The sequence below is a fragment of the Stigmatopora argus genome, chromosome 2 (genome assembly GCF_051989625.1).
Source record: "Stigmatopora argus isolate UIUO_Sarg chromosome 2, RoL_Sarg_1.0, whole genome shotgun sequence".
In the NCBI taxonomy this organism is placed as follows: Eukaryota; Metazoa; Chordata; class Actinopteri; order Syngnathiformes; family Syngnathidae; genus Stigmatopora; species Stigmatopora argus.
Window position 1 is genome coordinate 8,802,037 of NC_135388.1, and position 16,588 is coordinate 8,818,624.

General features: G+C 41.7%; 2 protein-coding genes across 3 annotated transcripts; both read right to left on the minus strand.

Moving 5' to 3' along the window:
• Positions 1 to 256: 256 nt before the first annotated feature.
• Positions 257 to 6,151, minus strand: ctsba (cathepsin Ba). Its single transcript, XM_077593445.1, has 11 exons — positions 5,987 to 6,151; positions 3,802 to 3,929; positions 3,630 to 3,715; positions 3,432 to 3,546; positions 2,603 to 2,718; positions 2,398 to 2,483; positions 2,180 to 2,326; positions 1,584 to 1,700; positions 1,016 to 1,144; positions 851 to 932; positions 257 to 757 (listed from the first exon to the last, which is right to left on the minus strand). The coding sequence occupies exons 2-10, from the start codon at positions 3,922 to 3,924 to the stop codon at positions 859 to 861; spliced, it is 993 nt and encodes a 330-aa protein (XP_077449571.1). The 5' UTR covers positions 3,925 to 3,929; positions 5,987 to 6,151; the 3' UTR covers positions 257 to 757; positions 851 to 858.
• Positions 6,152 to 8,803: 2,652 nt separating this feature from the next.
• On the minus strand, positions 8,804 to 15,589 carry xkr5b (XK related 5b). 2 transcript variants are annotated; one of them, XM_077595091.1, is made up of 13 exons: positions 15,206 to 15,589; positions 13,875 to 13,964; positions 13,685 to 13,790; positions 13,425 to 13,591; positions 12,612 to 12,745; positions 12,438 to 12,516; positions 12,190 to 12,359; positions 12,000 to 12,111; positions 11,429 to 11,596; positions 11,143 to 11,336; positions 10,995 to 11,060; positions 10,139 to 10,319; positions 8,804 to 10,070 (listed from the first exon to the last, which is right to left on the minus strand). In XM_077595091.1, the coding sequence occupies exons 1-13, from the start codon at positions 15,312 to 15,314 to the stop codon at positions 9,436 to 9,438; spliced, it is 2,211 nt and encodes a 736-aa protein (XP_077451217.1). In that variant the 5' UTR covers positions 15,315 to 15,589; the 3' UTR covers positions 8,804 to 9,435. The 2 variants fall into 2 exon arrangements, with proteins under 2 accessions (XP_077451217.1, XP_077451216.1); XM_077595090.1 differs by having other exon boundaries at positions 10,977 to 11,060; positions 15,206 to 15,584.
• Positions 15,590 to 16,588: the final 999 nt, after the last annotated feature.

Sequence of the window (16,588 nt, forward strand, 5' to 3'; positions counted from 1 at the left end):
TTGAGCAGTGCGTGAAAATTGAGCCTACCCTTCTCCTCCCTCTGAAGGGGCGTGTCATATGGACAACAAGGCGGAAGTGGAGTAGCCTGAGGCGTGTGTTATTTAAAGTGTTATTTTTCTGTCAATAAATATATACGTATATAGATATAAATAAAGTTGGCGTTTTATGTTCATACGACAAAGTAGAGTGTGACATCAGATTGCATTGATAGGATTAAACAGAAAACATTACTACTATTTCAAAAGAACCACAAACTCACAATAACAAAAACATGTTTTAATTCTGAACATTAACAGTTATAACTAAGATTTTGTTCACTGCAGACAAATTTCAAAGACCAATTCCTGATTCTCATTTTATGACATTTAAAAGCACTTATGAGATTAACATAAAAGCGGTAATGATAAAAACAATCGACGCATTCAGGATCCTGGGCTGGCCTATCAAATTGTATTTCACTTATGGCACATTGGAAAATGGAGCTGTGAAGAAAGTGAAATAGACATTTTTGACAGTCAAACCCGTGCAAATAAAAAAACATTTCTAAAAGAACACGACAACTCAGGCACATTCAGTGGTTGTGACATTCTAAAAATCAAACCTGCATTTACAACCTCGCATTTTATCTTGAACTGCTGCTGTTGAAAAAATAATTGTGCAGTTTAAACATGACTGAAAAATGGAGTAACTGTTCATTTCAGTGCAGGCAAGACGAGGGTTGCCCTCGTGTAAGCGTCAAAGTGGGCACTCAAAAACCTGCAGGAAAAATAAGGAGGCTTAATGGAATAATAAATTAGGAGCTTAATCGATAGCAGTTGAGCTGCACTTTGCTATTTGATGTCATCTTACCTTTGGTTCTACATGGGAACACCAGCCACAACTTCTGACTCAATGCCACAGTGGTTTGACCCACGCAAGATTTTAAAGAACCCTGCAAAAACAACAAATGAGATGTTTGGAACAAAAACAAAGCATTTGTTGCCAGTTGAAATGGATTAGTAAAGGCTCTCTAACCATTATCACCCCAGTCAGAGTTCCAGGAGTTGGCACAAAGCCAGTAAGGGGTGTCATCCTCTTCACCCCAGCCAAGGATCTTGATGGCATGTCCCCCCAGCATGGACCCAGTCACATGCTGATACACACCTGCAAGAAAAAAAAGAGCAGTGGCTGATACATGGTAAAAAAATAAATAAAACTGCCTATGCTAACTGAAGATTTTAGGTATACACAACTCAAATTGTTGAGGCAAAAAGCCCAAAGTGGAGCCCTGTGTGACTGGTTTACTGGCGCTAACCCACCACGTTGCCCGTCACACATAAACAACAATAGGGATCACGTACAAGTAAAGTTTTAAAATTATATTCAACGACAAACCGTCGAATTATATAGCGGAATTACAAACATTCAAATGAAGCGTGTAGCCCCAACATAGTATGTTGGTCCGTGTTCCCTTTAAATTCCATCAAAACGTGAAATTGGTTGACTAGAAATTTAAAGTTGGGCGACATCTTTTTTTAATTTTTTTATATATATTCTTTTTCAGCGTAGGTGTTGGAAGGCCATGTTGTAATAATGCATTTACCAGATTTGTAGAGAACAAAGTCTGCATAGACCCTGAAAGCTCCCTCTACAGGGCCATTCTTGTAAATCTCCATCTGAATCTGCGTTTCATCGGACCGAACGCTGTATGACGTTTTACCTGAAACGTAAAAAAAAAAAAGAATCTGTTATCTATCCATGTTCTTTTGTAGCTTCAGCATTCCCCCCGTTGTTCAAGTTTTTTGCGTTTTCGCAGATTTTGCAGTCCACAGCGAAAAAGGGGGGGAATACTACAGAAATATTTTTTGCAGTATTCCCCCATTTAGCATTTTTCACCGTTTTTGCATTTTCGCTCTACACAGCAAAAAAACGGAGAATATTGTAGAAATGCTTTTCACAGTATTCCCTCGATTTTCACGGTTTTTCATTTTTCACGTTTTTGCGGTACACAGCGAAAAACGGGGGAATACTGTGGAAATATTTTTCACAGTATTCACCCGTTTTTCATTTTTTGCATTTTCCTGATTTTTGCGGTGCACAGTGAAAACGCAAAAACCACGAAAAATGGAAAAAATGGTGGAATGCTGTATTATACTAACACCAATTGTCAAATTTCAAGTTCAGGAGAAAAAGATTAACCATAATGCTTGTCCTGCGAGTAGCTGGGCGAGTAGCCGGGTTCACACATTTTCACGCACGTGGGTGTGTCGCCGCCCTCGCCACTGCAGGGAGGTCGGGTACCGTTCACGTGGTGCTCGCAGGGCGCGATGCTGTAGGGCTGGCAACCTGTACACAGGAAGATGGCACTAGAATCCAAAATTGACTCTCCTCTGCCTTGTTTGCAGAGTGTGACCCACCGATGTGGGAGTTATAGAGACCGCCGGAAACCAGTCCGGTATTGGTCCAGAAATCCCAGGCTGTTGATGGGTAGCCACCGTTACATCTAAAAGAAAGTAAAGAAATATTAAACACAAAGAAGAAAGCAGTAGTTGGCTCAAAGGGTTGACTAAACTGCACCTCTTGTTCAAATGAGGTTAAAGAAAAATGTAGCAGTCCTCCTACCCCATGCCACAACTATCGCAGCAGGTCAGCAAATCCTGAGCCGAGATCTCGACGCTGACCTTGGCATTACTGTGGATGCAGACACGGTCGGATATGGCCTCCGCCGCACCGAATGCCTGGAAACAGAAGATGTTACATTCTCTTTTCAGAACACCTTCTAACTCTACACGGAGAGAGTCCTCGAGTTACAACAGAGTTCTGCTCCTACGTAACTTGGATTCTGCACAAGTTGGCTTTCACTGCTTAAGTCGAAACTTACGGCAAAACACTTCAAATAAAAAACGTAAACTACATTCAATTAAAAAAAGATGTTTTACATGGCATTATTGTTGAGAGATGGATGAAGAGGTAGGGTTTCCAGTGGCTTATTTGCAAGTGACTACTAGAAAATGAAACCAAGCCACCATCTTGTCCACCCTTCCCTCTCTCACACGCTGTCTTCACATTGCAATCTGAAGCATATACATGCAGCCAGATTAGTTACATCACAGTCCTACTTTTTAGGTAAATTGTTTGACTTTGACTGTCGACGACGTGAGGTTTGTGTGACCACAAAACTGCATTTGGCAATGAGTGGGTTTTTTTAAAAACAATTTAACTTTGTCTAAACGCAGCATATCCTTCCCGATATCGCTCTCTTTCCTTCATTTTTATGATGTTAAGCTTTCTTTCCATGGTAATTACTATCCTTTAGCTGAATCTAGAAAAAAACAGCTTTCTTTTTGGGGACAAGGAACGAGCGGCGTAAAGTTGAGACGTCGTAAGGTGGAGGACATCGTAACCCGAGGACCCCTTGTAGTGATATCAAAAAGAGTTTTTGCTTCTGTACCCAACATGAACCACAGGAGCCCTGGTCTCTGATCTCCTTCAACGTGGGGCAGTTGGGCCACTGCTCCCTGGAGTCAAAGTTCTTCGGCAGCATCACGTCGCCAGTGTACTGAACCCTGCAAACGGGGGAAATATTTTCAGTTGACTTCAAATGATAGCACTAAGCAGACCAAGACTCTCATCTTCATGTAACACTCACATGACAGGTAGTTTGGGTCCCATCAGAAAGGTTCCGCACAGGCTCTTCACATAACTATAATCGTCCTTTTGAAAGTTGTGAGCGGCCTGCAATAGAGGAACACATGGTTGGTGAGTGAAAGTCAGTAAAAAAAAATAAAGAGAAAAAAGAGAAACGGAACAAAAATGCTCACCTTCCAGGTAGTGTTTATCTTGTTGATGAAGTCAACCATCTCTGAGGACAGCGGGTGGATGTTCGGTTTGGCCGAGCTCAGGGACAAACCAGCAGCCAATAATATGAAGCGTGCACACCACATGTTGCCTAAAAAGACAATCAAATACACATTTAAGTTTAACCTTGACCCATTTTGCTCCATAGTCATTTCTGACAAAGTCTCACGTAAGAAGTCAAATGCACTCTGTGATCCCACTTCAACAACGACCTACTGCGTTCAAAGAATTCCATTTTATCTATGTTTTAACTCTGATTGGATCCAAATTTCTGCAAGCTGTGCAATTTAAAGTGCACTTCAATTTGAAGCAAGCAGAACAAAGAGCCATTGGAAAATGCCAAGTGGGGCTTGTGTTCTACTTAAGTACTGTCCACTAATGTAATGTCCGGGAAGGCTGCCTCATTTTGAGCGCCACTGGTGATGATAAATGTCCAATGTATTTTGATTGAGTTTGTTTGAGAACAAACAAATACATAAGAATTTTGAAAAATGAATAAATAAAACAATACAACATGAAATATATATGCTACCTAAAGCAAGTAGCATTGCTGTTACTCTTAAAGAAGGGAAAAGTTTAGTATTGTGGCAACTCATACACCTCCAAAAAAACACACAGGAACCAAATTTTACAGTGATTTGTAATCAGGAACTGTTAAATAGTCATAAGGAAATGAAGAAGAAGAAGTGAACAGAGACCCGTCACCGCAAGCTAATTTTCACTTCATTGTTATAAACAATACTTAGCCAAGATTTACTTTCAGAAATTTCGAGAAGGACATTTAAGGATTATATTATGTTATGTACTATGTATATGGCAGCACAGCACTACTGCATTCAATTGACTGCTATTTAAAATGTTGCCAAATAAGATCTGGAACAATTTGGATTTGGAAATCTGCTAAATTAGATTGAATGTCAATATTTGACCTTTTTAAAAAATAAAACAACCTCAAACAAATAAATTTTTTCCTTAAGGAAAACTGGGATGCGATAGTTTAAAAAAATGTGTTTCACTTTGCTATCGAAACTGAATAATGATGGCCATGGTACAGCGTATGTTCCATGTGCCAACAGGTCCAAATACCTATTTTAAAATAGGTATTTAGACCTGTTGGCACATGGAACACATGCTGTACCATGTCCACACAGAACACACGCTGTACCATATCCATCATTTGAATGCCTTTACAGTTAAGTTCAAATTTTTAGCTTTGAACTAACAAGAAGCACCAAGTTTTATCATTTAAAAACTAAATGTCAAGACTCTACCACAAACGATAGTCACCACGTGGAATTTTAGTGAGATGAACCACAAAAAAACTGCAACGCGTCCTCAAAGGGAAATTTGTAGGCGTTGTTGACGTGCAGCGCTGGTTGTGCACCGTCACCTTTCTTAGACCTTTATTCAACATAAACCACCTCGCCTTTGAGGTTCCTGTTTCTGTGTGTCATACCTGAAACGGCCCAGGTTTCCAGTTTAAAAATAAATAAATAAAACACCACCAGGCCACCACATTAGACTTTGCCTCCTGACACGTTTCCTTCTTATCTGATTTATTCTTCAAAGGCGTTTTTCACTCAAATTTTGCAAAAAGGCCAGCAAACCCATCAAACTCAAACTTTACACCCGTTTCTTTATTGAATGTGAGAATTCAGTTAATGCGCCCAATGACGGCGAAAGACGTCCAATTCATTTGCCCTGGGAGTGGTGCAGCGATGAATACCAGTGCGAATGGATTGCACGTCTACTAGTGATAAACTCAATTAAAAAGCATTTGATCAAATAATAACAATTATACAATACTAAAAACACATCATGACGTAGTATTTATGCGACCTAGTACGTAGAGATAGTGTTGCTATCAGCCTCTCCCAGTTCAAATGGCTCGGACGTCTATCGCAGTCCGCACTAGGAAGGAGTTAGGTTAATTTTTGTTGGCGTAATGTTCTATACTAATCAAATTGATGGTGATTGACGTTCCAAAGTTAAAATGGATTGTACGTCTGCCGCCGTAAATCACAGCAAGTGTACGTTTAGTTTAAATACAAAAGACCTCGAACGGGTATTAAAAACAAAAACTGACTCGACCAGCGGTAAACTTAACATAATCATTTAGCCTGATTAAACATATACGTTTATAATTACCTGCAGCTAGTTTGTCACCAGATGAGCTGAGGAAAGTTAGGTGCGGCACGTTGCTCAACAACTACTACGTACTACTTTTACCGATCAGTGCATCGAAACAACACCCGGCGACTACATTTAGACGTGACGTCATGTGACCAGTCACATGAACGCTGCTCATGTGACCCTGACAAGCGCATGCGCACACGTTGACCTTCAAAACATACTATAGATATGTTTCAAGCTGTTACCCAATGGGGCCTTGTCGGTCATTTTGCATGGGTCCCTTTCGCTAAAAATAACATAACATTCAAATGAGCGTGTTCTTTGAAAGAAATAAGATGATATGGAGAGCTATGATATAGTGTTGAAGTATTAAAATATCTCTAACCTTCAAACACATCTGAAGGGGCCTGTCGATACTCAATCCCACCTGGGCCCTCTTCATCACTGGGTTTCATTTACTGGTGGGGGCAATAAACCAATTATTGGGGGAAAAATGGCTGCATTAATTCACAAAAACAACAACAACTGCATTGCCCGCACACACAGAAACTGTCATAATAGCTAGCAATCAGACTATGTACTCATTGGCAGCTCTCTCAGTCAATATGGTTTCAAATTCTCTCAACATTGATTGGACTGAAATGTGATAATTCATTGCAAGGCGCTTCCAGGTTCTAATTTCCGCATTTTAAACAGATTTTGGAAGAAAAAAAACTACTGATCGGTAGCCAGTTTCTCTTCCGTCTTATCACTGTCAGCAGACTTCAGAAATGATGACCTATGTAAAATACCGTTTGATCCATAACTATATTTTAATTTCATCAGCGACTTTATTAAGCATCGAATAAAACAAACAGTTTTTGACTGAGGTTACTGACTTTATTTTGCCACATCAATAGCACAGTTAGTGTCTCGGTACCATCAACCACCGTAAAGATGAAGGGATCAGTGTCACGACAAAAGTAAAAACAAAAAAAAAACATCCACATATTTCAACAGAATGACTCAAATGCGTCAAAAATAAGAAATGCACACGAGTGCAGTCGCGGTTGCAGAAAAGCACTGATTCATGACATTGGTTTTGCATCTTAAAGCGTGTCTATTTGGGATTATTGCACAAAGATACATATTTTGAGCTGTTTTATTGCTGTGTTTGCATCCAAGCAGGTGCAATGTCTACTACAGTAATGCAATAGGCGCCTGTGCTTCTCATGCATAAACATTGCTTTTCTCGATATAATTGATCAACTTTTCAGTCTATACTGCTTTACTCCCTTTATCACGATCCCAATAAATTGCAAAAATAATCTATTCCTACCATGAGAGTTTTTTTTAATTGCTACGCATTAGCTTGAGGAAAAAAAAATCAAAATAATTTTAGTGCTGCTCAGCTACTAGCTGTTTTTTTCTTCTTTTTAATCATTTTACCATGCACATGTTGATTTCTAGTGGTTTTAATGCTTGTTGTGTTAACATTGACAGCTTAAAACATCAAATCCATTTTTGCTGGAACAAATGTTGATTGGACGTGAAGAGGCGTCAATGGTAGGAAGGAGTTCATGTTCAATATGTAAAAAGAAACTACAGCTGACTTAAACTTGATAAATTTACTATCATGGGTTAACAAAAAAGATTGTATGAATATTTAATTTATCCGGTTTTTCGCGTACTACTAAAGAGAGCCCCCGTACCACTGGTGGTACTCGAGCCACATGTTGAGAACCCCTGTTTTAATGTAGGAGGGTTCAGGAAGGTAGCATTAAAAATGGATTCATATTTATTAGGGCTGGGACTCAATTTTTAGTATTTGGAGGCTTTGTAATGAATGAATCTTGATGAATCGCAATTTTTTTTGCACAACACATAGTTTTGCAAAAGCCACTACTTCAAATCAAGGTTCCGTGTTTTTTTAAAGCTTACAAAAACTTAAAACTGCACGTTGAATGTGCAAAATCAGAACATTTTTTGTTCCTGTTTAAGAGAAAAATGGTCGAGACAAAAACCAAACCATTTTCAAACACCTTGAAAACTTTTGTGGGCTACAAGTTCCGTTCTGGTGACTTTTGAAAGTAGCAATTTAAGTATAAAATTAAAGAAGTTCTCTTTTTTTATCGTGTTTATACAATGAACAGTAGTATTGTTTGGCTACGAGTTGTTAAAAGTAAGAACTCACAAAAACCTATACATAAGCTGCATCGGGGTAGAGTGCCTTAAATGTACCAAGTGAATTTAAAAAAAAATCATTAGAATTACAAAAGTGAAATACATTTTTGGTTGATAAAATTAACATAATATTTTTGTATTAAAACTGTTGTATGTAGGTTTTTTCGAATTCTGCACTGCACCAACAGAAAACAGCCGTTTCTTGGGTACGACTTCGATAATGGTTCTTTGCATGTGCTCTAACAGCATTTTTAAAAACTTTTTTCTCAAACATACTCATTGGCAAAGCAAATTATGAATTCCAAATCGACTAGGGAAATCTTTCGTTCATTAGCTGCAGACCCTCCAGCTTCAATAACAACAAAATCATTCAATTCAATTCAATTAGATTCAATTGCATTTGCAATTGCCATACCTTGCCTACCCCTGTTTGAATGTGATTCAACACAAAAGTTGCGTCAATGAAGCAAAATAGTAGCATACCTGTCAACCTCTGCCGATAACTGCCCTTATAAATGATTATGATTTCCCCTTACAAACCCCCCCAAAACCTTACAAACACCGTACGAGTCGTACGGTGTTTGTAAGGTTTTTTGGGGGTTTGTAAGGGGAAATCATAATCATTTATAAGGGCAGTTATCGGCAGAGGTTGACAGGTATGTAAGTAAAACCACATATAAATGATACATATTTTGCAAGTGTACCTTAAGGTTGTGGACAGTGAATGCTGTAAAGCCCCTCCCCTTTAGGCTGTGTTTAGACCGGCCATCTTTTTTTTCTAATCACGCGAATGGTTACCGTACAAAATGTAATAGCGAAATTCATTCATGTGATTTCAGTTGCCTGAACCTTCCTCAACATGCAGTTAACTAAAGTCCAAAGAAAGAAAGAAGAAAAAAGCCTTTGAAAATATCAATATCAAAATACTAGCAGATTAAACTCCCTATATTACGAGAATGAAGTCATACTTCGTAATAGTACAAGAGAACAGTGGTAATATAACATGAAGAAAATCGTAATATCATGACCATCGTTTTGTTGATTATTTTAAGTTTACGTGAGTCTGAAAGTGTTTGACTTTGACTTTCGGCGACGTAAGGTTTGTGCGAAAACAAAACTACTTTTGGCGGAAGGTAAAAGTCAAGTAAAATGACGAGAACCGCAGGTGTTTCAGCGGATGCGGACTTCAATTTTTGACGGCATTCAAGTAGGTGTGAGCACAAAAAGCTTTTGGCAACACGTACATATAGCGTAAGCGACGCTTTGTCGCCCGCCAAATCGCCGCCGGTCTCAACGCACCGTTACACTGCCCTCTCTCTGCTGTCCACCAGCTGAACCATTTGTTTGCGGGCGTGGGAAATGACCGGGGTAAGCGGGGCAATCGGCGTGCTGGGTGTTGTGGCGCTAGCGGGGGTAACGGCACCGGGAGTGGAAGCAGTGGGGGTGGAGGCCGCCGGAGTGATGGAACCGGGGGTCCCGCCGGGGGTCGCGCGTGGCGTCGTACCGGGTGTAGCGGGGATTATCACGACCGGGGCCAGGCTTGGACTTTCAGCCCCAGCTCGGGATTCAGGACGCGGGGTAGACGGCACGAAACGAGCCTCCCTTATGCGGTAGGGGCTCCGGTAGGTGGAAATGGGTGACAGCTCGGAGCCCCAACCCAAATAGCTCCCACTAGAGGGAGAGGGTGCATCTACGCTAAAATACAAAGAGGTGTTAGGCTCTAACGGCGTGGACGATTTCTTCTCTGGTGAGCCGAGCAAGAGAGGGGAGCGACGTTCGGGCGACCAGGCGGGGGTCTTGATGTCCAGGGATGCCGCGGAAGACGACTTCTCGGTCAGGGAGGTGGCGTAGCTGTCGATGTTGCGCAGGCTTTCTGGTTGGGCGGGTGACGAAAGTGTCGGCGAGCCGTAAATGGCGCTGTGGTAATCTTCATCGCCTTGAGAAAGGACACATTCAAAATACTGCACGCGAGTGTTGATGGTTGTGCGTTGTGCTACACCAAACCTTTGTCTTCTGTCTGTGGGGCGCTGAAATTTTCTGTGATTTCTTCAAGAATGGCCTCGTGGACTGGGATGATCTCTGGGACCAATCGGATATCGTGGATGGTCGAGGGCGGAGCTTTTCTCACGGGTCTGGCAATGACGTTGGTGGGAGCTGGCTTTGGTGGTGGAGCCACCTCTCTTTCCTTGGAGGGCACACAGACAAATAGTCAGTAGAGTACCATGTTTGAGTGTCCACCTCTTTTTGACTGGGACTAACCGTGACCGGACGTTTGGTAGAACGGACGTTTGGTCGCCGGGTTCGCTCGCTGTCAAATTATGACAGAGTTTACTGTTGATATTTAGATATTTAGATATTAAACTCTCTCTCTCATGATTATAATTTTGAGAGCTGGTTTCAACAGTAACAACCCAGCGACCAAACGTCCGTTCTACCAATCGTCCGGTCGACCAATCGTCCGGTCGACCAATCGTCCGGTCGACCAATCGTCCGGTCGACCAATCGTCCGGTCGACCAATCGTCCGGTCGACCAATCGTCCGGTCGACCAATCGTCCGGTCGACCAATCGTCCGGTCGACCAATCGTCCGGTCGACCAATCGTCCGGTCGACCAATCGTCCGGTCGACCAATCGTCCGGTCTACCAATCGTCCGGTCTACCAATCGTCCGGTCGACCAATCGTCCGGTCGACCAATCGTCCGGTCTACCAATCGTCCGGTCTACCAATCGTCCGGTCGACCAATCGTCCGGTGACCAAACGTCCGGGGACCAAACGTCTTTCGACGAAACGTCCGAGTACCGGGACTGACCAATGAATGGACACCGGGAAACTGCTGTGTTACCTGTGGAGCTGGCGTCACCTGAGGTGGGAGTGGCTGAGGAGTGGGTTGGAGGGCCTGAGGAGTTTGCGGTGAAATGCGTGGAGTCTGATGGAAAGTAAATGACCAAAAACTATAAGTACCATCCGAATCCAAGAAAATAAATTCTTTTTGAATGAAAACAACAAACCTGTGGCACACGACGAGCTTGATTGCCGTAGTGGAGCTCTTCACACAGACCCATGAGTCCAGCGAGACCTCCTTCTCCGTATAGCGACCAAATCTTGGGCACGTCCCCAGTTTTCAGAGCCAAACGAATCAACAGCCAATGATGATGCCTCCAGCCCTCCCACTGGGGTGAAAGGTCCATGAGAGTGCCGCCTCCTGATTAGATGGAAACCCACAGCCGCGATGATAAATGACCACAGTACGTGACTGCTGCATAAAATAAATAAATAAATAAAAAGTAAACGGACCAGACAGGGTGGCGTGGCGTTGGAAGGTAGGCGTGACTTTCTCCTCTAATGAGAGGATAGAGCTGCTCTCCATGCAGGCGCCGCTGAGCCCCCTGCGGCGAATACTCTGGAATATCTCAAAGGATTTGGGGTGCAAGAAGCGGTAGTACAGCACCAAGGAGATCACACCTGGAAGCATGGGGCGGATAGAAAGCATGTGATGCTTGCTAATGAAATACAAAGAGTCCTCAGGTTATGATATCTTCGACTTTTAACGTATCGACTTTACGTGGTCTGCCATGAAGTCCCCTGCACCATAGTTGGGTGGATGCAATGGGAAATTGCTTTTGTTTTGTTGGCGTCACAGTTTTCGTATTCTTTGCTTTTGGTTCCAAATAAACCATTGAAAACCCCGACTTGCCATCTAGATCCCACCATCTTGTTCTTTTTATTACAGTGTCTTTTATTTATTTTTTATTCCACCTATTTTGTTGACTTTAACAGTGAAATTTGACTGATGGAAATTTGAGCTACGTCGCCAATGTAGGAACAGGACGTCCTGTATAAACAATAAATAAATAAAACTACCCACCAATAAGGAAACTGCAGACAACCGCCCCCGGAATGGCCACCGTATCCCATGACACCATGCTGAACAACCAAGATGAGGCCAGCAGGAGGATAATGTTCTCTAAAAACATCACCTGAAGTATAGGAACGCAAAAACTAAAATGGTGACGATTGTAAAAACAAAAACATAAAGAAACCTTTTGGTCACCTACCAGATAGAAGCCAGCCATGCGGAGACGCGATGGCCCGTATTTCACGTTCAGGAAAAAAAAGATGTGAATGGCTCCTAGGATCAGATTGAAGAGTCTCCATCGACTAGTTGAACGAATAATATCAGTCTGCTGGGACACCATCCAAAACGTTGCCCCCAACCAGTGCACACCTGAAGCGTAAATCAGTTCATCCACAAACAAAAGTTACATTTAATTCAAGTATTATTTCACTTTTTATAAACACACACCTATAACGCCAAGAATCCACTGTTTGAAGATCCGGGTGAAAAGCATGAGGACACCAAATCGAGATCCTAACATGCTGACCTGCACGCACACAATCAAACACACAATGTGGAAAGCATATCTTGAATCAATGAACCGTGTTTTTTTTTCTTCAGAAAGGCTACAGAAGCGCTCACCCTCCACAGGAGTTGACAGAATATGGCAGCAGGGGTCATATGCAAGTGTCCCGGCCTTATGAGGGTACACGATCTGGCGTACAGGACCAATGCCCAAGCCAGAGATAACAAACACACCGCGAAACACACCGAAGCTAGAGGATGAAAAGGAAAGACAAGTGATGGATATTTGACAGGAGTTGACCAAAATCAAAAGAAAGTGACCCAAATTTGTCAACAGAAAGTAAGCCATAATTGCTCCCAAAATCAAATCAAAAGCCTTTAGATTGGATTAGATTAGATAAATCCTGTATTCGGGAAATTTCATTGTCACAGTAGCAAGAGGGTGAGAATACAGACACATGAAAATACATTTTAGACATAAATAGGTAATAAATAAGTTAATAAATAATATATTGTCATTTTACACAGCTGCGTATAACGAAATTGGTGGTGCTACTCCACAAAGTGCATTTTTCCCAGTAAAAACAAAACAAAACATGAATAAGTAGTTTAAAAAGTCACGTCCGGGCAAGACAAATAGGCAAATAAGCAAAACAATAGGAAGTGACCCAGAACTGCCTCAAAATCAACAGAAAGCGATCCAAACCCATCAGGAAGTGACTTAGAATTTCCCTGTTAAAATCAATAGGGACTAAGTTAAGAATTTGCCCCAAGATCAACAGCAAGTGACCCGATTTTGCCTTAAAATCAACCGGAATCCAAGCACTTAGTCCAGAAATTTAAATTTTTGAGTGGACATCATTTTGTGCAAATATATACTAGTATATATTATGTTCCACCTTTCCACCGCAGAAGAATAATCTTTCCTACCTGGAGATTTGATGCCTATGTCAGTGCAAATGAGCACATAGGTGTGCAGAAGTGTTTGAGGGAGGGTGACCACCAAAGCCTCAAGCAGGCGCAAGGCCGCCACATCGGCTTGCTGCATGATCTCTCCGTACACGTCCATGTCCGGAAGACGCATGCACTCCCAAAGCCTGCCAAGGATGAACATACATCCAATTCTGTCCTTGGTCGTCCCGGTTGTGCCATTTGGCTGTCAAATCAACGTTACCGAACGCACAACTGACCTTTTGAAGATACCCAAATGCAGAATATGAGTCCAAGTGAGGGATTTTCTGCGAATCCGTCCATCTGAGAGGTACCACAGGTAGCTCAGCCATTGTGGACCCCAGCCTAGAACACACACAAACACAATAGCTTAGCTTGGACTGCTATCATCGGCAATTGTAGCAGATGAACTAGCTATAAATTGCTCACCTGGTAACAGGAAGAGTGCAGTGAAGCCAGCCAAGTGGGCGTAACAGTAGTTGTGACCCACCCATAGATAGTAAACGAAGCAGTAGATCACTGGAGAAAAAAAATCAAATCAATTTAAATGAGTTCTAGTAAAGTGTGTCATAGTTGAATTGAAATGATTCATTACTAAAATGATGTGCTCTAACTGTATCGTTTATCATTAGCAACGGTTTTCACAGTGTTGTACGAGAACCATAAGTGGTATCCTAGCATGCTACATAAATGATAGACTGGATTCCATGTTCAAATGAACTTTTATTCATCAACGAAAGAGCATTAGTAAAAATATGTTTAAAAAATATTCGTATTTAATGTTTTAGTATTGGCTTTTCCTTGCTAAAATACTGCTGTATTTAAAAAATATTTGGTTATACGCTCAATGGCGACATCAAATGGTCAAAATGTCAACAAATCTGTTCCAACTCTCTGCCATTGCACTGAATTGCATTGATTTTTTTTTTAATTAATAAAAAAATAAAAATAAAGGCGGTCTGTTAGTGGGTTTCTCTACCACCAATTTGTCTGGAGAAAATCCTGATTCAAAAATAACTTCCAAGTGTAATACCATCACTACCTGAAATTTGAGTGTATCTTAACAAAATACTGTTCATAAATCCTCTACCTTTTTAGTCGCTGAAATGTCGGCATATTTTAATGTTGGCCTCAACGTGTTCGTTAGTAGTACCTTCTTCACAAAGTCTAAAAAAACACTATTTGAATACATCGAAGCAAAATGGAGTGCATTTAAGTATTTTGCTGCTTCTACCGAGTTAAAGGCGACTTCATCTTTCATTCAAATGACCTCTGCAATGCTCTTCATCGCCTGTGAGGAGCATTTTCCAGCCCAGCCTCCCTCCTTCATCCCCTCACACATGAAATTCAAATCATCTGCTACACCGGCCCACCATAACTCGGCCCCACCTTGGGGTACCCCCCCCCCCCCCAAAAAAAAACACAGGATCACCCTAAAATGTCCTATCATCCTCCTACAGCCCGCAATGTTCTCAGTCACAAACTATTTTCCAGGAAGCCGCATCTGAGCCAAAGCATATTAGCATGACTCTGCACTTTTGACGGGATGGCACGCATGCAGGGCGTAGCATCAGGCACTGCTGCAATCCGTGACGTCACGCGGCCAAAAGACAACTTCACTAAGAGTTGCATGAATTCCTCCCAATCCGGGACTCCTGCAGCCAATCAGAAATCACTAGATGGTCTTTTTGCATGCTCTTGCATGTGGATGTGCATGCATGCATGCATGTGTGTGTGTGTGTGTCCCAGGTAGGACTCACGCGACGTCCTCTCTGCGACAATGAGGACCGCAGTGAAGAAGAAGACGCAAACTTGGCAGCAGACCACACAGGAGCCTTCCTGGCTCGCAGGGGCTGAGTAGTCCCTCATGGCGGACCCCTCAACCCCCCCTCTGGGCTCACAAAGTCAGTGCCGGAACAGCCAGTCCTGGTAGAGGTTTGGTGGACAGCAGCTGTTCTGGTGCTCAGGATAGAGTGAGAGAGTGTGAGAGAGAGAGAGAGAGGTGGGAGAGAGTGAGATGGGGTGGTCCCGTTGCTGCAGAGTGCGCGTTCGCTTCTTTTTTTTTGCTGCGCGTTCCTGTTGGTGCCGTTAAAGAGACAGCAGCCGTGCAGTATCCACAAGAATTTCATTGCTGAAATGGAGAACATTTTGCAAACAAGTTAGACGTCATCTAAAAATGCAAATAAATAAAGCATGCAGTTTCTGACTAAATAACTTGCGAGTAAATCTGGAAATCACATAGAAGAGAATGCTTGATAATAGTTTTAGAAATACCAAGCAACTCTCGGGATTATTATCATATTAGGAGAATATGTTTATAATATGAAATGCAAGAGGTGATCAAATTTAAACAGATTGGCCTATTTCATTTGTAGGATCTTATTTAATGATATTTATATGGCTTTTTTGACCTCTGTGACCTTTTGACCCCCAATATTTTATGACCTCTTTTGTTTCACAGTACAAATATAATCCCGTTATTCCTAATATAATGTTTAGTTCATTGCAAGACATTGACAAAAGATAAAAATCTGCTTTATATAAATTGGAAGGACTGGCTGTGATCATATTCCAGTGTCATTGATGTCACTAGATGTCCAAGCCTGACATTTGTTCATTCAACTCGCTCAAATTTAATTGGACGTGTAGTGCCGTCAAGGTACGCCTTTGAGTAAAATGACTCACAGTGATGGCGCTACAATTCAAAATTTGACTGGGATTGTTGAGAGGCAATATTTTGCTAAGACTTCCTGGTTATTAGATTCGTTGATATTCCTCATTTCTTCTTTAAGTAAATATTCACTCACTTGACACACTCATACGATGCATTGGTCAGTGGGCTGTACAAGGTGATTTCCATAAAATCAAACTGTGACCTCCCAGATTAATTGTTACTAAATTGACATGATTTTTCCCTCCTGTTTTTGGACAGCATTGTCATCCTGATGCAATGCTCTTATTTCACATATTTTACGATCCTCTGTGCTTGGAATCTTTTCATATCGACAAAAGGGTTCATAGACTCCACCAGGGGTGTCAGACTCGGGTTGGTTCGAGGGGCCGCTTTAACGTCAACTTGATTTCACGTGGGCCGGACCATTTTAGATATATATAGATTTTTTTCTTATTAATGGATTAAAAGA